Source organism: Crocuta crocuta, unplaced genomic scaffold (genome assembly GCF_008692635.1).
Source record: "Crocuta crocuta isolate KB4526 unplaced genomic scaffold, BGI_CrCroc_1.0 scaffold219, whole genome shotgun sequence".
Classification (NCBI taxonomy): domain Eukaryota; kingdom Metazoa; phylum Chordata; class Mammalia; order Carnivora; family Hyaenidae; genus Crocuta; species Crocuta crocuta.
The window spans coordinates 9492522-9515552 of NW_027551572.1; the positions used below are offsets into that span (position 1 = coordinate 9492522).

General features: G+C 34.5%; 1 protein-coding gene across 1 annotated transcript in view; it reads right to left on the minus strand.

The window, feature by feature from the left end:
* The window catches only part of LNPK (lunapark, ER junction formation factor), a 71495-nt gene that overhangs the window by 20877 nt on the left and 27587 nt on the right, over positions 1-23031 (minus strand). Inside the window, exons 6-8 of the mRNA XM_077751207.1 lie at positions 19088-19128; positions 12825-12908; positions 12692-12743 (exon numbers count right to left, since the gene is read on the minus strand). Of these exons, the coding sequence (XP_077607333.1) occupies positions 12692-12743; positions 12825-12908; positions 19088-19128 (177 nt within the window). The remainder of the gene's footprint in view (positions 1-12691; positions 12744-12824; positions 12909-19087; positions 19129-23031) is intronic.

Consider the following 23031-nt stretch of genomic DNA (forward strand, 5'->3'; position numbering starts at 1 on the left):
GTATTCAACTAAGTATTATATTAGATGTAAAATACCATCCCCCAAAAAGATTTACCAAGCATTTCTTATCAATCTGGTAAAGTATCATAAGGAGTATTCCATAAATTCAAGTCTTCACTACAGATGTTTCAACCTCCTTATCAGTGATCAATCACTGATTTAATAAAAATCACATTCAACAAGTATGAGTACATATCTATATTTTTAAATTCAAAATGAAACAAATAGAATCTGATTGAGATTGGGGCGCCTGGGTGGCTTAGTCGGTTAAGCGTCCGACTTTCGCTTAGGTCATGATCTCGCGGTTCGTGGGTTCAAGCCCCGCGTCGGGCTCTGTGCTGACTGCCAGCTCAGAGCCTGGAGCCTATTTCAGATTCTGTGTCTCCCTCTCTCTCTGACCCTCCCCTGCTCATGCTGTCTCTCTCTCTCTCTCTCTCCTAGAAATAAAAATATTAAAAAAAAAAAAAGAATCTGATTGAGATTAAAAACCAGTATATTACAATAAAAAACAAATTTTAAAATAATGATAAAACAAGGTAGTTGTTAAAAAGCACAGACTCTGCCAGAAGTAAGTCAGAGAAAGATAAATACCATATGACTTCACTCATATGTCGAATTTAAGAAACAGATGAACATAGGGGTGAAAAAAAGAGAGGGGCAAACAGTAAAACCAGTATGGAGAACATACCGAGGGCTGCTGGAGGGGAGGGGAGAGGGGGATGGGTTAAATGGGGGATGAGTATTAAGGAGGGCACTTGTGATGAGCACTAGGTGTTGTACATAAGTGATGAATCACTAAATTCTATACCTGGAACTAATATTACACTGTATTTTAACTAAGTGAAATTTAAATAAAAACTTGAAACTTCAAAAAAAAACACACACACACACACAGACTCTGGGATCAAGCTGTGTGGATTTAAGTTTCAGCTCTACCCTGTTTATTAGATGTGCATGCAGCCTTTTCCAAGTTGATGCCAACTCTCAGTTCAGCTTCCTCATAATAGGAATACTAACCTCTTATGGTTGTTGTAAAGATTAAATGAGATAAGCAACACAAAGGGCTTAACCAAAGCACAGGTACTTAATAAGTAATAAATTTAGTAGTATTCGTCTAAACTCGCCAGCAATTATAATAAATCAAAAGCTAAGCAACCTAGAACTTCCAAAGCCATAATTAAAATAAAATGTAAACATTAATGTACACATTAAATGTTTTCCTAAAGTTATTTGTCAAAAAATAAATCCTCATATTTTCCCTAGCACTAGTCAAAGGTTTACCGGACACTATGTCCAGTTCTAAGCCTCATAAGAAAAAGTGTCAAGAAAAAGCCTCATGATGCACATATATAAATGTGGAGATTTTGAAATTTAGTGTGAATAAGGCTCTTTATAAGTGATTACTAAATGTAGTTAGGTGAGATACAGGGATATAACTTCAGGAGAGTTTCCATTTTTAAATTTATATAAATTTTGGTCTCTACTGTTTAAATTTACATAATTCCTTTAAAAAATCAAAATAATAAAGAGCATGGATCTGACATCTCTTCTTTTTACTTTCAAAATTTTCTGAAGTTTATATTCACTGTATCATCTTCTACATATCCTACTAATGCTAGGCTATGTTAAACTCAGCCTCTGCCCTATTTCTCCACTAAGACTGTTTTCTCAACGGGTGAATGACTTTAATAACAAAATTACTCCATAACCTTTCCTTCCCATAGAGGCAAAGCTTTGGGGAGGGAGGAAAAACTTCCCCTACATTTCACTCCTTAACCCAACACAATCTGTTTTTTTTTGTCCTTCTTAGCTACCATAATATCACTCAACACTTAACACTGAAGATACCATTGCTTTGGTTACCAACAAACCTATACCATTACTGTTAACAGCTACTCTTTATCAAATCCCTATTATCTTCTAGGAACTATAGTAGGTGATTAATATGAGTTTAATAATTTCATCTAATATTTAGACCTACTCTTTGAGATAACTCTTATCCTTAGTTTTCAAAAGAAAAACCCAAACCTCAAAAGCTAAGTAACTCGCAAATTCTCACAGTAAAATAAGAGATGGAGGCAGGATACAAATCCCAGTTTTTATTACAATGCCTTGAACTCTACTATACATACAACTTATCAGATTCAATGGCCTTATTTGTCTTCTATTCACTTGACTCTTTGCAGACTATGACAACAGATGCATCTCTAACTACACTTCAACTCTCTAGATGACAGTTTAGTTCTGCTTTTAACTCAAATCATTTGTTCTTCTTCCTGGGCTCCTCCTTTTTCCATCTACCCTTAAATGTTAATATTCTCTAGGATTCTGCCACAGGTCTTCTTACTCTGTTTTCTCTCCCTGGGCAATTTCACTCAATCTCATGGTTTAAATAACTATCATCTTATACATCCCAATCATTCCTAATCTGTACCTATAACCTTAACTTTTTTCCTGAGCTTCATATGAAATAATCAATTACCTGTAAACCGTATCATCTGGATATCACTTGACTCAACAAATCCAAAAGCAAATCCATTATCTTCTACACACACATACTGCTCCAAGTCTTATGTTTCTTATCTTGTTTGAAACATCTAACCAGTTGCCAAAAACCTAAGTGATATCTGGACCCCCTCCTCCCACTCTCCACTTTCCAAATCTAATTGTCATAAAATCTTGTCAATCTACTCTTAAATCTTATTTCTTAAATCTCTTCTTTTTTCAACTCTTTTGCCACAACTTTATGTCCTACGGACCTTTATCTCTTACCTATATTAGATAATATCCTAATCGATCTCCATGTCTTCAGCCTTGTTTTCTCTAATCCATTCTCCATATTTAAAAAAAAAAAAGGGGTGGGGGTTCTTTCTAAAATGCAAAGCCTCCTGTGGCTTTCTATGTTGCACATATGGTAAAGTCCCAAACTCCAGAGTATCGCATACAAAATGCTTCATAATTATCCTTCCCTCACATAAACACTATCTCCTTTTCCAGGCATGTAGCACCATTTGCAGTCTCTTAAGTACCCCACTGTTTCTCTCTTCTAATCTTTGCATGTGAAGTAGACCTGAAGAGTCCTTTCCCAACATGTTATTAAAATAAATTGTTACTAAAATTTATAATGCATTGTGATTTGTACCTATCACCTTCATTCCGGTCCTTAGTATGTTAAGATTATTTACATGAGTGCACCTCTTTGAACCAAGAGCTCCTAAACAGGAACTGCACCTTTGTAGCCCCAGGATTTGGTAAGTAACTAGCCCAGAATGTGAGCATAATAAACATCTATGAAATAAATTTACTTTCCATTTGCATTTCACAATTAAATTTCCAACTGCCTATTATCCAACTTAGATGGTATAGCAGGCAGAATAATAGCCTCCCAAACATATGCACATCCTCATCCTTGGAACCTATAAGTGTTGTGTTACATGAAAGAGGAATTAAGATTGCAGACAGAATTAAGATTGTCAAACCGCTGAATCTGTGTTGCCTGCTTCATTGAGATTTTCAGCCTAACTTCAGAAGACCATACAAAAAAAGCTAGCTTCAAACAGAAAATCTGCTAATCACATATACCACTTGCCAGCCTTTAGTTTACTATTTTTCTTTTTCCGCTTTTTAAATTCACAATACATTTTGCTTATTTTATAAACAAATAATCCAATATAAAAACAGGCAGAGGACATAAATAGATGCTTTTCCAAAAAGACACAAAGATGGCCAACAGACACATGAAAAGAAACTCAACATCACTAATCATCAGGGAAATGAATATCAATGCCACCTTGAGATATCACCACACACTAGTCAGAATGGCTAGTACTAAAAAGAAATAACAGGTGTTGGCAAGAATGTGGAAGAAAGGAACCTTTCTACAATATTGGTAGGAATGTAAATTGATGCAATTACTATGGAAAACAGTATGGAGCTTCTTTAAAAATTGAAAATTTTAAAGGAGAAATATCAAACAACTTCCGCTTCTGAGTACCTACCAGAGAAAAGCAAAAACACGGATTTGAAAAGTTAAATGCACCCTTATGTTCAATGAATCATTATTTACAATAGCCAAGATATGGACACAACCTAAGTGTCCATCAACAGACGACTGGATCAAGATGATGTGCCATTTACACACACATACACACACACACACACACACACACACACACAATCTATACATACAATGGAATATTACTCAGCCATAAAAAGGGGTGAGAACTTGCCATTAGCAACAACATGGATGGGCCTAGAGGGTATAAAGCTAAGTGAAATAAGTCAGACAGAAAAGTAGCATATAATTTCACTTATATTTGAAATCTAAAAAAACCAAACAGGGGTCCCTGGGTGGCTCAGTCAGTTGAGAATCCAACTCTTGATTTTGGCTCAGGTCATGATCCCAGGCTTGTGGAATTGAGCCCTACATTGGGCTCCATGCTGAGAGTGGAGCCTGCTTAAGATTCATTCTCTGTCTCTGTCTCTGTTTCTGTCTCTCTCCTTGTCTCCCACTTGCACAAAAATAAAAGATAAAATAAAATAAATAGGGCTGATGGGGTGGGGGAGAGGGGAAGGGGGTGATGGGCATGGAGGAGGGCACTTGTTGGGATGAGCACTGGGTGTTATATGAAAACCAACTTGACAATAAATTATGAAAGAAAAAATAAACAAAATAAAACAAATAAACAAAATAAAAAATAGACTCATAAGGGGCGCCTGGGTGCACTCAGCCAGTTGAGCGTCTGACTTTGGCTCAGGTCATGATCTCACAGTTCGTAGGTACAAGCATTGGGCTCTGTGCTGACAGCCAGCTCAGAGCCTGGAGCCTGTTTCAGATTCTGTGTCTCCCTCTCTCTCTGACCCTCCCCTGCTCACACTGTCTCTCTCTCTCAGAAATAAATAAAAAACATTTTTAAAAAATAAGACTCATAAATACGAACAACAAACTGGTGGTTGCCAGAGAGGAGAGGAGGATACAGGGATGGACAAAATAGGTGAAGGGGTTTAAGGGATACAACTTTACAATTATAAAACAAATAAGCCACTGGGATGAAAAGTACATCCATAGGGAATATAGTCAACAATATTGCAATAACTTTGTATGGTGACAGATGGTAGCTACATTTAACTTGGAAAGCTAATGTATACAATTGTCAAATCACTGTATTGTACACCTAAAACTAATATAATGTTGTATGTCAATTGTACTTCAATTGAAAAAAGAATACGTTTGGGGGCACCTGGGAGGCTTAGTCAGTTGGGTGTCTGACTCTTGATTTTGGCTCAGGTCATGATCTCATGGTTCATGGGTTCAAGTCCTGCTTGGGGCTCTGTACTGACAGTACAGAGCCTATTTGGGATTCTCTCTCCCTCTTTCTCTGCCCCTCCCCCACTCATGTTCATGCTTGATCTCTCTCTCTTCCCCAAAATACATAAACATTTTTAAAAGAGTATTTTGGGGCACCTGGGTGGCTCAGTCAAGTGTCTCACTTCCGCTCAGGGCGGAAAAAAAATCATGATCTCATGATTTGTGAGTTCAAGCCCTACATAGGGCTCTGTGCTGACAGCTCAGAGCCTGGAGCCTGCTTTGGTTTCTTTCTCCCCCTCTCTCTGCCCCTCCCATGCTCATGCTCAGTCTCTGTCTCTCAATAATAAATAAACGTTTAAAAAAATTTTTTAAAGAATGTTTTGCTTTATAATTCTTTATCTCAACATTTACTTTTTTTTTATCACCTTGATACTTTAATTTGTCTCCTACCTCTTTCAACTTTAAAAAACCTGCACCTGGCAGCTCACCAATGTCCAATTTGGTAAATTATTATTTTACAACATTTAAACAAGATTTGTTAATTCTAAGAAAAAGTTTTTTTTTATTTCCTTCAACTCAGCACATTTATTAAGCAACCACTATGAGTAAAGCACTACTCAATGGAATGCAGAGTTGCATGTACAGCTGGCAAGCAACAATCACACAAAAATCATGAAACACCAGATAAGTGCCATAAAAAAGGAACCAACAAAGTACAATAGAAGGTCCAAGAATGGGGAGATTAAAATCAGTGATGGGATGAAGGAAGGGTTCATGGGAATGGGGTCATTAAAATGAACAATGAAAAATGGATGGGGACATAAATACCTTTGTTACATGTATTAAGGTACACGTGGCGGTTTTAAAATACAAGTCCAGAATTCTTTGATTTGCCTCCCATCAAATGGGAGACAGAGGACATGTTCTCTCCCTTGAATCTGTTACTGTTTGACCAAGAGAATTTAGATGTGCCAGTTTTCACAACTACTCTCTGTCTCTTGGGCTGCTTGGTCTTAGAATCCAGCCACCATGTTGAAGCAACCCCAAGTGACCCCACGAGATAACTCCATGCAGAGAGGAACTAACAGGCAGCACCAACTTGCCAGCCATGTAAGCAAGCCATCTGGGTAGATCTTCCAGACCCAATCAGGTAGATCCAAAAGATGTGAGGCAGAGATGCTCATTTTGCCAAACCTTGCCAACACTGCAATTCCATGAGCAAAATAAATGAATGTTGTTCTAAGCCACTAAGTTTTGGGGTGGTTTGTTATTCAATAGATAACTGTGTGGGGTGCCTGGGTGGCTCAGTCAGTTAAGCATCTGACTCTTGATTTTGGCTCAGGTTATGACCTCACAGTTTGTGAGACTGAGCCCTGTATTGGGCTCTGTGCTGACAACATGGAGCCTGCTTGGGATTCTCACTCTCCCTCTCTCTCTGCACCTCTCTCTCTCTCTCAATAAATAAATGAACATTAAAAAAAATAGGTAACTGCAACAGTATAGATATGACACGTAAGAACACCCAAAAAAGTGAATTTACTATTTTACAAATGTTTTCCAGATTTTTTTAACTGAACACACATCCCCAAAAACAGTAAAATATGAAGTATCACTCCCTTTGCTATCAAGATCAAAAATAGTGGTTTCAACTTTAATCTTCCACATATGCCATGTAACACAAGTGAGTGAGTAAACTCTAAAAACCTACCTACAAAGTTATAACCCATTTCCTAGAGCCATTAAATTTTTCTGCAATACTTATTGATTTCAAATTTAGCTGTGGCAGAATACAATTGACTTCTCTTTTGTTAATTTCATCAGTAGAGATGAAGGGTTATGTACAAAGGTAAAAAAGAATGTATACGTGGCTTCCTTTTAAAACAAATATAGGAAAGTCTTTTAAGAATTTATGGTCATAACTTAATCTTAGAACTTTGTCATTACAGATAACTGCACCATTTCAAGTTCAAGCATCCCACTCTGAAAGCACAGTTACCCTTCCAGCTTAATTCCTCTATTATTCTTTCAACTACAAGGGGATCTATAATCCATTAGTTATTAAAGGGGTCAGCAAACTCTTTTTTGTAAAGGGTTATATAGTAATTATCTTAGTAAATATCTCTGTGGACCACATACAGTTTCTGTTACATATTCTTATTCTTCTTATTTTTTAGAACACTTTAAAATGTAAAACCGGGGTGCCTGGGTGCCTTAGTCGGTTAAGCGTCTGACTTTGGATCAGGTCACAATCTCGCAGTTTGTGAATTTGGACCCCGCGTCAGGCTTTGTGCTGACAGTTAGCTCAGAGCCTGGAGCCTGCTTCAGATTCTCTGTCTCCTCCTCTCTCTGCCCCTCACCTGCTCATGCTCTGTCTCTCAATAATAAATAAACATTAAAAACTTTTAAAAAATGTAAAACCAATTCTAAAGTCAAGAGCCATATCAAAGAAATCCTGTAGTTCACAGACCCCTGCATTAATACTATCAATACTGTTGATGTCCATCATCCACCTCTCATGTCCTTATTTCCCTCATGATCATCTTAGATTCTACAATACTTTGTCATAACCACTCCCTTGCAAACAATTTCACCTCCCTGCCCTTTTATCACTTTATTTAACCCCAACCTTGGTTAAAACCAACTCTCTTCCTACTCCACACCTCTACCCATGCAGCAAAACACAACAGGAAAACATGCACAACCTTGCTTTAAATTTGTGACTGTTAACTTTAAGTGGACATTAGTGTCCCCTGGCATTCCTACATTTTCCTAATCCATTTATTCTTTTAGTCTCCTAGAGATCTATTTTACATATTCTCTTCAGGCCCCCAACAGTGTCTCCCTCATTCTCACCCTCATTAAGAAAATAGAAAATCAGAAGACAATTCCCACTACCTACCTGTATCTCCCCATGTTCTCTGTCTTCCCTTATTATTGACAAACTAGCCACACTCCTATCAAAAGCCAACTCCTGCACTTGTACACTAAATCCCATCCCTTCTTGCCTCTAAATTATCTTAATTATCTATCAATTGTCCCCACTCTCTCCATCATCAATTATTCCATGTTTTATAGGCCATTCCCAATAGCACACAAATATCTTATCTAGATTTCTTTATCCTATAGAATCTATTCAGAAAATTATACTTGCAAATACCATTTTTCATTAAATCCAAACTTTATTATTTTTAATCTACTAAGGACAAAGTCTTCCCATCTCAGTCTATGATTTCTACAAAACTAGAATGAATGCTAAGCGTCTAAGTACCGTTATCATTCTATTAAATGTAAATATGTATATATACACATCTTTTATGTTAATGTATTCCTTCATATCAAATGATTACATTGATTTTCTAATATTAAGCACCCACTGATAAAAATTCCTTATAAAAACGGGTCAGAACTATACTGTCAAGGAATTACATTTTCCATGTAAAACAAGGAAAATCTGAGAAACTGGCACAGTCAAAATAGCCTAAGAAAGCATGTCAACTAAATGTAATGTGGTATATTCTGGATGAGATCTTGATATAGAAAAAGAACATAAAAAAAAAAAAACATAAGGAAATCTGAATAAACTATGGACTTTAAGTTAATAATAGTGAATCAATATTGGCTCATTAACTTTAACAAATGTACTATGCTAATGTAAGATGTTAATAGGGAAAACTTGGTGCAAAGGTATATGGGAATTTTTTGTAGTAGCTTTGCAATTTTTTATAAATCTAAAAATATCCTAAAAGATTGACTTTATTAAAAAGAAGGTGAAGATCAGGTTAGTATTGCTTCCAGTAAATATTACACCCCTTTTAGCGCTAAACCTAAAAAAACCAAAGAATACTATTCTCAAATTTTATAATCAATCTCAATATAATATATATTAATACTAATTAATAAGAAAAAAAAGAAAGATATCTACTACACGTGAATCACAGTTCTGATTCAGCAATCATGTAAGAGAGTTAGATTAAAAAAGAACATCACAATTAAATTTGATTTGGAAGCAAATCTATTCAAGCACTATATTTGTACATATATATTTAGTACTTTTTCCCCCTATATATTTCAGTTCAGAAACAGGTAAAAGGAAAGAAAGGGAGGGAAAAAAGAGGGAGGGAAGGAGGGGAAGGAAGGAAAGAACGGACGAATGAACAATGGTAAAAGCAAAGATATAAATATTTGACTAAATCACAGGAACAGAAAACTTAAACATAAATAAAACATGACTAAGTCGCCTACACAATGATAGAAACCTAAAAGAGATTTGAAAGGATTAAACAACAAAACTCAATTATAATTCTCAAAAAGTAGAATGAAGTTGAGATATAATTTAGAATTTTTTTAAATAAGGAAAAAATTCCAAACAGCAATTAATTACTACAGATGAAGAACTAGTAATACTAGGACACTCCAGAAGAAATACTTTTAAGAGAAAAAAAAAGTTTATAAGCTTCTTAAGGTCAAAAACCATATTATATTCATCTCTGTACTCCTCATGGTATTTGCACATAAGAATTATTTAACAGTTCTTTTAAATAAACAATTCATTTATCTTCTAACTGAGGGTTAATTCTCTCTAAAAGGATATCCAAAAGCAGTGCCACAGGAATCCACAGCAAAGACCAGGAATGGTTTTTCTATAACTACAACATGACATCAGAAGGAAAAAATGTATTTGAGTTTCAAAGGCTTTTAAGGAAAAATAAATTTAAATTCTTCAAGGAAATACGTCTTTTTTTAATGAGAGAAAAAAGCAGATTACTTTTAAGTAACAGCAACAGCTTTCTGCAAAATATCACATTTTTTAAATTTCCTAAGTTTATTTAGGAAGTATTTTTGAAATGTTAGTACCAGTTATACAAAATATTGTAAAACTTATAGAAACCTGGCCTATAGACCAAATGCTCTTTTTAAAATTACTAGAAAGGGAGCACCTGGGTGGCTCAGTCAGTTAAGCATCTGACTTCAGCTCAGGTCACCACCCCATGGTTTGTGAGTTCAAACCCCACATTGGGCTCTGTGCTGACAGCTCAGAGCCTGGAGCCTGCTTCAGATTCTGTGTCTCCCTCTCTCTCTCTGTAGCCCTCCCCTGCTTGCACTCTGTCTCTCTCTCGAAAATAAATAAAAACAGAGGACCATGGGGGGTGGGGAGGGGGGAAAAATAGTTATGGAGAGGGAGGGAGGGAAACCGTAAGAGACTCTTAAATATTGAGAACAAACTGAGGGTTGATGGGGGTGGAGGAGAAGGGGAAAATGAGTGATGGGCATGGAGGAGGGCACTTGTTGGAATGAGCACTTTTATATGGAAACCAACTTGATAATAAACTATAAAAAATAAATAAATAACAACAAAAAACACACATTTTAGCATTATCTTTTTATCTGAGAATTTCTGCCTTTTATTTTTATATCTAGTCTACTTTTTTAATGTAATTATTGCTATGGCTCTGTCATCTTGCTGTTAAAAAGATTACTATTCTTCTATAGCTGTACTTTTTAGTTAATTTTATGCATTATGAAAATTTCAAGTGCCAAAAATAAGAAACCTATAATCTTGGTTGTTTTACTTAATTGAAACTCTCTTCCAATAAACACCTTACCTTTCACAGATAATTAATTAATTTTAAAAAAACATTTTTTAAAACATTTAAAATTACTAAAAAGAAATGTAAGCTGTAGAAAAATTTAAACGTATTATGAAGGCAGGAGTTTCAGTGCAAGTATCCATGACTAATTTATTTTAATCATATGTAAACTTTTCAATTCATCAAAACATCAGGCTTCACTTTCTATAAACCAAAATCCTATTTATAGAAAATGGGAGAGGATGGGATTCTTCCCATATAGCTCTGTCAATAAGAAAATCTAAAACTGGGGCACCTGAGTGGCTCAGTTGGTTAAGCCTCTTACTTTGGCTTAGGTCATGATCATACACTTCATGAGTTCGAGTCCCACGTTAGACTCTGTGCTGACAGCGCAAAGCCTGGAGCCCACTTCCAGTCCTGTGTCTCCCTCTCTCTGCCCCTCCCCTGCTCACACTCTGTCTCTCTCAAAAATAAATATCTTTATTTTTGAGAAAACCTAAAACTATTATGGCTTATTTAGTACCCATGGTCTCTGGACATTTATAAAAAAATTGACTTCTCAAAGTTCTAAATGTCATCCTTAACTTTATAAACCAGGCTACAATTCTGAGAATTTATAATAATAAAAATTAAATTTAAAAAAATTTTAATATTTGTTTATTTTTAAGACAGAGAGACAGAGACAGAGCACAAGCAGGGGAGGAGCAGAGAGAGGAGAAACAGAATCCAAAGCAGGCTCCAGACTCCAGGCTCTGAGCTGTCTGCACAGAGCCCAATGTGGGGCTCTTACTCACGAACTGTGAGATCATGACCTGAGCTGAAGTTGGATGCTTAACTGAGCCACCCAGGAGCCCCAAAAGTTAAATTTTTAAAAAATAAATATTCTGTATTGCAAACAATGATACTTACAAACAATGATACTCTAGAGAAGAGAACAAAAGGAAAGCCAATACAAACTCAAAAATATCTTTTCACATGCCAATCTTAGAATTACTTTATGTAGACACTTAAAATAATAACTTTTTAAATTTTATGTAATATTTAATGATATAGTAGTGATGGTTTCACTAATAATCTGGCAATACAACTTTTGAAAGAGTTAATGTTATTATATAGCAGTAATTCTATTTTTTCTAAATTATTAGAAATCCAAATTTCTAAATTATTTTATCTTTCTAAATAAAAGTGTTTTTGGGAGAAACTACAAGTTGACAAAAATCTTCATTAAATTCTCAAAAATAAATCATAAAAATGTAAGAATTTTCATAAGGCATTCTAAGAGATTTTTTTTTTAATGTTTATTTAAGAGAGAGACCGTGAGAGAGAGTGCACAGGGGACAGGCAGAGAGGGAGGGAGAGACAGAATCCCAAGCAAGCTCCCTACTGTCAGCACAGAGCCTGACATAGGGATCTATCTCACAAACCTTGAAATCATGACCTGAGCCGAAATCAAGAGTCCATCGTTTGACTGAGCCACCCAGGTGCCCCTAAGAGATTGTTATAATAAAGGGGGAAAAAACTTAACAAAATATTAATGAAATTATTTAAATTTCAAAAGCTTGAAACCAATTATATATTAATCTCAATAGATAACATTATTACTTATCAACATATTCCTGTAAAATCAAAATGAAGTAAACTTATTACCATCTACTCCAAGTCATAACCCATACTACCAAGTATAAATTAAAAGCATTCTACATAAGTTTTTACACACCTCTAGCACACTTTTGAACTCACTTGGATAAATATGGATCTTTCCAACAGCAGCAGCAGTTTCTACAAAGTTATTTACCTTGTCCAGGTCTTGCAGTTACAGCTGCTCCAGCAGATGGCGGCTCAAACTCCTGTCAATTACAACAATGTTATTACAGTGACTATTACAATGCGCTATTTATAATAAAATAGCAGTGATATAACAGCCTTACCTTTGCTTTCTTTGAGTCTGGGTCAAATCTTTCAAGAATTAATTTAGCTGTTTTATAAGTTTCTTTTTCCATGACCTCTTCGAGCTACAAACAAAAATTTCCATAAATTGTCACACTTTAAAACACACACTACTTATTTTTAAATGTCCTGTTCCAAAAGTGTTCAAGTACAATGCTTAAAATAAACAGCACATAATATATCCAAAGAGCATGAAAGACTTCCTACATTCAAATAATTAAAATCCAGATTTTAAAATGGCTTCTAACCTCTAATATGTTACTTGTATTTAACAGCTTTACTGGAAGGAAATACCAAATACTGCTAATTGTTTACATATAATGAGGAGAATAATTACATGCACCAACTTCAATAATGGAATGTGCAAAAATCTATCAGCCATCATTATTGGAAGTTATTAGACATGACAAGCAAATGACAGGCAATTCCTCAGATTTATTTCCTCATAGCACTTAATGCTATTAATTTAAAGAAGGTCGTTAGCCAAGAGCTTTACAAAATAAAATCTCTGTGCCAATTAACTGCTGTCAGCATCGATTTTAGATTATTTATTAGCAGAAGCAATTAGCTTGCTGCAAATGCAGTGAAAAATCACTAACTGGGAGAACAGCCATGGAATTTGCTCAAATGACTTTAAAAGCTGAAGCTCCCCCCTTTCTACTTAGATCCAAACAACTTGAGAGGGAAAAAAACATAGTAAGAATTTTAGTAAATAAAAACTTTACCGAGTTCTATATTCACACTAGGGACTGTAATTAAAACAGTTCATTATTATAGCATTTTATTTACAATATATTCGAGTCACTGTATGGCTTAATACAGAGTTTAATTTAAAAAGCAATAAGTAGTAAAGTATCATTTTAGCAGTTATGGCCCAATATCGGGAAAGTTTAATTTTAGTACAAGACAGTCATATTATGACAAACAGCTAATATGTAGTAGAAGATGCTCTTGCAAAAATTGGAATAGGACCTTTTCCTTTTCAGTGACCACTGATAGCCATTTAGATTCAGTAAATGTCATATTTATTCCAAAGGTCATTTATTTTAGACTACAACACAGAAAAGCATATTTATTAAGTTAAAAATACAGTTAAAAATATGCTGCCCAACAGTTGTTAATGAATTCCTCATTAAAAACTCAATTCAACATTTAAGAAGCTAAGTGCTTAGATGAATGATTTATTAACCTTGGTTTAATGAAACTAAAAATTTTCCTAATTATTTCAAAATTATGATAAATTCTCAAAACAAGCAAGTTTCATTTTCTGATGTAAAGGAAAGGTTTGCAGTAACACCTTAGAGTTGAGGAAAAACTAGGAATTGAGATAGGAAGAGGGCATATTATACGTCCCCAAATCAATATAACCTACATGGAATCCACATGGGATATCAATGAACTAAATCCCAGATCTCTACAAATTAATTTTTGATGTCTTAGACCAATATTGTTGTGGCAATAGAACTTTACATGATGATGGAAATGGTTTACATCTTCACAATACAGTAACCACTAAGCCATATGTGACAAATGTGCATTTAAAACACAACTGTGTTTGCTTGTGCAACTGAGGAATGGAATTGTAGTTTTATTCCATTTTAAACAATGTACATTTAAAAGATACATGTGGCTCTGGCTACTGATCTGGATAGCACAGTTCTAGACTAAGATGATTGCTAGGCTTAAAAAGAAGATCAGATACAATTTTAATCTTTAAAACAACACAAAAAACTCAAAACCAAAATGCTATTTTATCAAATGATTGTAATTCCTGCTGCATCATTCAGCCCGTATTCATGTTTATGTCCATGTTCAGGTAAAGTATCTTCAACAAAATCATTTTTAAACCACTAAAGGATGTAAATCCATTCTGTTTCTCTTTTGCACTTTTTTAATAAAAATTTTTCACATATTATCTTAATTAACACATGCATCCATACACCATTTTAAGTGAATAACTTATTTTAAATACAGACATTCTGATCAGTGTAAAAAACATAAACTTGAAACTCTGAAGTCAGAAAAAAATCAGGGTTTAAAGCACATCACCATTCTTAATTACCTAGAAAGACTTTGAGCAAGTCTGCTGGGCTTAGTTTCTCTTTTTGTAAAGCAGATACATTAATACTTTCTTCACAGTACTATTGGGCAGTTTAGAAGGACCTGGGTGGCTGTCAGTTAAGTGTCTGATTCTTGGTTTTGGCTCAGGTCATGATCCCTCAGTTCATGGGGTTGAGCCCTATGTTGGGCCTGGGATTCTCATTCTCTCTCTTTCTGTCTCTCTCTCTCTCTCTGTCCCTCCCCTATTTGTACTCTCTCACTCTAGCTCTCTCTCTCAAAAAAAATTTAAAAAATAAATATAATAGTGTAGGAGAGTCTACAACAGTACCAATACAATAACACATAATCTTTAGTGATACCTCAATTAATCAGAATGGATCTGAAAACAGCAGTGTTTTCAAATATCTAACATATTAATCCCAAGATGCAGGAATGAAAAATTAGATTCTCAGAATTCCCTAAAATATAAATTACTCTCTATTTTTCATATTTTTTATATTTTAAATAATAATAAATGATATATTTTTTTTCTGTGATACATTGTACCAAAGGTTTCAGGGCTTTTATTTTAAGAAATAATAATTCATTATGATTCAATATTATTATATATTTCAATAACATGCAAAGATTACTTCTACTGGATATAGACATTTCAGCATAGACAACACTAAAAGAAGAAAACATTAACACAAATGTCAGAAAAATTTTTTAATTTTAAAAGGTTATCATACAAATATTTAATATATAAACTATTATTCATGATATAAAATTTTAAAACACACAAAAAAAATCAATAGCTCTATCCAATATTTTGATCTTTCCTTCACGACAAATATTCTAGACATAGCAAATTTTCTCATTTTACATGGACTTCAGTCAAATTATTAAGAGTGTACCCCAAAGCATCTTCAATTCAGAGCATTAAGGTACATGTTGCATTGTTTAAACTCATCCTTTTACAATGAAAATACTGTCTGCTTACCCTGATTTTGGTTATTCTGCTGAAATCAATATTGTTTTTACTAGTTCAGATTTTAAATCATTTTCTGATTTCATATAGGAGTATTCCACAATAAAAGTCACATTTTTTCTCTCTGTATTTCTTCTACTAAGGTATTTACAAAGATCTACAGGTCAATTTATATAATATATAGTGAATATTCAAACACTGGAAAATGGCAGCAAACATTTGGTAATATAAAAATATAACATTTGAAACTTCTAGTGAGGTCAACACCCCTACATAGAATCACATGCCAAACATGCCAATTTAAGGACGTATTTTGCTTCTAAAATTTATTTCATGGAATGTCATTCACAGGATTATATATAAAACATACTATATGTATAAGCTTATTATTACTTATTTGCAAGAATAACACCTTTAACAAGAGACAGGTCCCATAAAACATAATATGGCCACAAAAGCAAGACTGATGAATTAGATGCATGTTCCTGTCCTATTTCCAGAAATGTCCATGTTAACCTATGGCTCAGTGAGTCAGCATTTCTTGTTCTTACTCTCAGCTGGCATCGGTGGATTACTTTGAACCAGTAACATTTGTAGTTGATTGTTGAGTTTTGTTACTCAGGGAATTATAACACTCCCTCCCATGGTCCTAATTCTCAACTGATTTTTCTCAGGATTTAGGAAACCATAAATTTTCTGACAATTCCAGAAAGGAATTACCACATAGAAATACTATTCTTGAAAAAGTACAGCATTTTCATGAAGCCACTTAAATTTTAACTTATGTGTTTGATGGATCTTGATTTTGAACTGTTTTCATGGGATGCTCACGGATGCAGAGGAATTATCAATTTTTTTAAAGCTAAATGTTCTTTTTTTGAGTATCAAAATGTACACATCTAGACATGGAGTTTTTTAGATAATTAAAGATTAATTCCTAGCTTTATTTTAATAAGTAAATACTTACATTAAATTCCAAGATTTAAAACTGTCAAGATACTAATTTTCCTAAGTAATTTAACTTTTTAATCAATTAATAATCCATGTTCATTTTTACAAATTACACTTATACAAATTATAAATTATATTGCAAAACTATCAATGAAGATCAGTTTTTATTACATTTGGCTTTTGTTCAAAAATAGTGTCCCTTCAGGGGCACCTGGGTAGCCCAACTGGTTAAGCGTCCTAATGATTTCAGCTTAGGGCATGATCTCACAGTCTGTGAAATCGAGCTCCATGTCAGGCTCCACGCTGATAGTGCAGAGCCTGCTTGGGATTCTCTCTCCCTCTCTCTCTGCTTCCTCACTACGCATGCATGCACAGGCTTGCGCATACTTGATCTCTCTCTCAAAATAAACACTGGGAAGAAAAAAGTAGTATCCCTTCTTTTTCCTCTCATTACCAGCACAATCATGAGCAAGCACTGTGCTTCTTACCAACTCACCCTTAACACCTATTGTTCTAGACAAAATGTAATGCAACTCAAGCAAAACAGCTCTGTTAAGGGCTTGAGTAACAAAGGCCAGGGACTAGTTCCCAGCAGCAACAGTATTATAACCAACAACAGTCAAGTCAATACAAATTGTGTTCTTAATTAATGAACTGGAGAACTGAACTTATTTTTCTTTAATCATACTGCAAGAAATAAGGCATACCAAACTATTCTGCAATATTGATGCCTCTTGAACCATTTAGATATAAAAAACAGTTGAACCCTGAACTGAATTTCCCAACTGTCAGATCTAGATGAAGTATCCGTATGTTGTGATTCCTTCAAGGGCTATTAAAGAAGAAGTAAATAGCTTGGCTTGCCTTTTCACAGAATTTTCCAAGCCTGCTGTTACTCAAAGATTACCCCAACATTCTGTTTTCTGGTCACGTGATACCAAGGACACTGGGTCAACTCCTCATCACTTAAAATTTTTTTTAATTTTCTTTTTTTTTTCTCTTTTTTCTTCTTCCTTCTACTTTCTACTTTAATCAAAACATCTTCATTTTGGTAAAAGTGGGTTTTGGCTCTGGTCATCTCTATCAGCTCTTCTTTTTATCACATCAGCAAACCAAATCAATTATATCACAACTTGTATATTACTAAGAACCATCAGTATTTCCTCACTTTAAATTTCTGGCTGTTCCATAATGCATGGAATGCAAGAAATATAATAAGATATAATGGTAACATTTCTATGTTTCAGGACCATTAAAAATGCCAATGCAATGTTGATAACTCACAGAACACTGAAGCAGCTCAAACAAGAAATTCTTTCAGAATTAAAGTTCCTTTATTTTTCAAGTACTTAAAACCCTCAAGACCAGTGTCTTTTATTACCAATCCACAGAACAACTTTTTTTAAATAAGCTCTAAGGCCAACATGTGGTTTGAACTCACCATTTCAAAACCAGGAGTCACATGCTCTACCAACCAAGCCAGGCAGGCACCCTCACAGAATAATTTTTAACATTAATCTTAACCTTCATAATTTTTATTAGTTTCATACATAATTGTTACTTATTACATGTTACTCTAAAATACATTGATCATTTGCATCTGATTAAATTTCATTAAATAAGTTTCTACATAACACGCTATTGCTATCAATTATCATTTTCATACTTCAAAAATAATTATATAAAAAAGTATATATAAATTCAAGTCAAACACCAAGTTCAATTCATTTATTAGAGTCTATGATATATTAACCTCCAAAAATCTAGGGCTCTTCATCCCTTATGCTTGAACCCCTTTACGAAATGTCTGAAGGACACATCTAACTGGCCCCACAAGAGATACCCATGTGATCACAGCTGCTGATAGAAAAGGAAAAAACAATTCTTTCCTTCCTCCTTTCTTCAGCCAGAAAACCTGAGAACTGTCCAGAAACCTGAGAACTGACCTTTTTTGACTCTAATAATCAAACTGGACACCTACCTTTTTACCCCTTCTGCCTCATTTAATCCTTCAATACAATTCATTTACTTGCTTCTCAGCTTCCAACTGACATAGATTCTCAGTATCAAAAAGGTTCTGCAACTTTTTCCTGCCAATCATTATTAACTAATAAAATTATACATAATTTAGCTTCATCATTAAAATGATGCTATCTTAAAAGCATACTTGTTACTTGGAGAGTCATTACTTATAACAGATAAACATTACTTACTCAGTTCTTAATGTATTTGTTTTATATAAATTAATTTTAGATAACTTACTATTTTTTTCTTCTGAGATTTTAAATCATCCAATGCTTCATCTAGAAAACAAGATTTAAGTTAAAGCTAAGTCAGACAGTAAAATACTTAGATATCTTAAAATAGTAAGCCAAATAATATACATTAAGCAACCATAAGAATACTTTCTCATTTTAGGATTTCTCATTGATGTGTACAGATGAAAATTATCTCAATCTTTACATGTATATATTTCATACTTTTGCCTATATATTACAAGAGAAAAATCGACTTTACATAGAAAACGCCTTTCAAAATTTAAAAAGATTTAAACATGTTATCTTTAAATAAATATTCTTATTTTTATTTTTTTAATGTTTATTTTTGAGAGAGACAGAGACAGAGCATGAGCAGACAGGAGGAGAGAGAGAGGGAGACACAGAACCCAAAGCAGGCTCCAGGCTCTGAGCTGTCAACACAGAGCCTCACATAGGGCTCGAACTCACAAACTGTGAAATCGTGACCTGAGCCGAAATCGGATATTTAACCGACTGAGTCACCCAGCCGCCCCTAAATATTCTTCATTTTTAATTAAATTTATAATAAAATTATTATTTCTTCATTAAAGTTCTGGGGTAGCAAGCATCTGAATATCCATATCAAAGTATTTTTTCTGTAAAAATTCAAATACAAACTTATAAAAAGACTTTATACAGTTTTTCCAAAACATTTTAGTTTTTAATGGAGAGCAGAGAGGTCTGCTAACATCTTTAAAGAGAATAGTCATCTACACTTAATAAGACCAAGCCAAATATTTATCCCTTAATCCAGAAGTCACCAAACTTTTTTCTATAAAGGGATAGACAGTAAATATTTAGGCATTATGGGCCAAAAGGCAAAATTGAGTCAGCACTTTTAAGGCATAAGAAAAAACAAATTTCCACAAATCTTTATTGATGAAATTCAAATATAATAGTAATTGAATTTTTGGTAACACACGCCTATCAATGAAAAGAATTAAATTATTTTCTTTTGGGTGGGGAGATAACATTTCACTAAATTGAGGTTCAAAGGTAGTGTTCCCTAAACAAAACAAAGGAACATATGGGGGTNGCAAAGAGAACAAACTAATGGTTGATGGAAGAGGAGAGCAGGGGATGAGTTAGATGGGTAATGGGTATTAGGAGGGCACTTGTAATAGCCAAATTATTGGAAGAGCCTAAATGTCCATCAACTGATGAATGGATAAAGATGTGGTTTATATATACAATGGAATACTACTTGGCAATGAGAAAGAATGAAATCTGGCCATTTGCAGCAACGTGCATGGAACTGGAAGGTATTATGCTAAGTGAAATAAGTCAGTCAGAAAAAGACAGATACCATATGTTTTCACTTATATGTGGATCTTAAGAAACTTAACAGAAGACCATGGGGGAAGAGGAAAGGGAAAAAATAGTTACAAACAGAGAGGGAGAGAGGCAAACCATAGAGACTCTTAAATACAGAGAACAAACTGAAGGTTGGTGGGGGTGTGGGGGAGAGGGGGAAATGGGTGATGAGCATTGAGGAGGGCACTTGTTGGGATGAGCACTGGGTACTGTACGTAAGCGATGAACCACAGGAATCTACCCTAAAAACCAAGAGCACACTATATGTTAACCAATTTGAAAATAAATTATATTAGGAAAAAAAAAGAAGAAGGGTACTTGTGATGACCACTGGGTATTTATATGTAAATGATGAATCACTGAATTCTAATCCTGAAACCAATATTGCACTGTGTGTTCACTACCTAGACTTTAAACAAAAATTTGAAAAGGAAAAGTTAGTGTTCCATATCATCAAAATTGGTTGCAAATATTAACATGTTAATGTTAATCTGTGATGAAATTTTACACTTGATTTTTGAAAATGTTTTATCACATAGATAGGTACTGCTAAATATTGAAATCAATCCACAAGCACATGATTTAATTGAGCATATTCATTGTTTGGAAGGCATTTATAAATTCTTTAATTCTTCTATTAATATTTGCCTTTTCTTGTCATTACATTGGAAATTAATCACTTCCAATTGAAGTTAAGTGGAAACCCCTCAACTACACAGTTAAATGGATTCTGAAATACAGGAAATTTCCTTTGTACTTATGTGAGTTCTGGAAAACACTGCTGGAACTACAGTTCGAGATCAGATAACGTATCTGTTACAAATTTCTGTGGGAATGGAGATTCTGCTTCTTGTTTTCACTTTTCATAGCCTTTTTTAAAAATTACTTTTTGTCATTACAATGATACCTGTTTTACAGCACTATAGGTTTTATATGTAAGGACTGTTTTGTTTTGCAATCTTAGGTTGAATTCACTAGGAACCGTTATCATCTCTGCAGCAAAAGCTAATTTTCCAAATTAGTCAGTATTCCATCACAGTGGTTGAAGGTGGTTCATCTCGTGCAGAAATATTTCAATCTAGGCCCTACGCTCAAAGTATCACCATAAAACTTCACCATTGCTGAGCCATCAAACTGCTAAGGGGCTGGGCAGGTTAAGATATTCAGCTTCAATTTGTGATTAAAGTTCACATAACTGGGGTGCCTGGGTGGCTCAGTAGGTTGAGCGTCCAACTTCGGCTCAGGTCATGATCTCATTGTGCGTGGGTTCGAGCCCCACGTTGGGCTCTGTGCTGAAAGCTAGCTCAGAGCCTGGAGACAACCTTCAGATTCTGTGACTCCTCTCTCTTTGACACTCCCCTCCTCATGCTGTCTCTATCTCTCTCTCAAAAATAAATAAAACATTAAAAAAGTAAAGTTCACATAACTAACAATAGTTAAGTTCATGAGAGTAAAGTTCCCCAAAGATCAATTTGATAACACATGATGGGTTCAATTATGCTCTGCAAAGTATCTATTGCCTAACACAAGGAATAACAACAGAATTTAAACACCTTACAGTTTCACAAGTTTTGTAAATTAATCCAAATAACCCTTTTTCTGCTTCGCATTTTTTTGTGTAACACTTGACACACAATGTTACATTAGTTTCAGGTGTATAACTTAGTGATTGGACAAGTTTACATGTTATGCTATATTTGCCACAAGTATAACTACCATCTGTCCCATTATATCATTATTACAGTATCATTAACTGTATCTCTTACGGTATGCTTTTTATTCCCATGACCTACTCATTCCGTAACTAGAGGCCTGTATCTCCTACCCCTCTTTACCCAGTTTTTCTCAATCCCCCACCCTCCCTTCTCCTCTGGCAACCATCAATTTGTTCTCTATATTTATAGGTCTGATTCTCCTTTTTGCTTATTTCTATTTTTTAGATTCCATTTTAGCGGAATCATGTTTTCTCAGTCTGACTTATTTCACTTAGCATAATACCCTCTAAGTCCATCCATGTTGTCTCAAATGGCACAATCTCATCCTTTTATGGGTAATATTCCATTGTATATCTATACACACACACACCACATTTTCCTTATCCATTTGTCTATTGATGAACACTTAGGTTGCTTCTGTAGCTATTGTAAATAATGTTGCAATAAACAGATAAACAGAGGAGTACATATACCTTTTTAAGTTAGTGTTTTCATTTTCTCTGGGTAAATACTCAATAATAAAATTATTAGATCATACAGGATTTGTTTTCAATTTTTTGAAGAACCTCCATACTATTCTCCACAGTGGTTGTACCAATTTTCATTCCCACTAACAGTGCACAAGGGTTCCTTTTTCTCCATATCCTTGCAAAACTTGTTTCTTCTCTTTTTGATACTAGTCATTCTGACTGGTGTGAAGTGATATCTCATTGTGGGTTTTGATTTGTGTTTCCCTGTTGATTAGTGACATTGAGTACCTTTTCATTGGTCTGTTGGCCATCTCTATGTCTTCTTTGGAAATAATTTTACCACCAATATTTACAATACATCTTAGCAGATTCCACTTCAGATCCTATTGAATTGGTGTTTTTTCAACTTT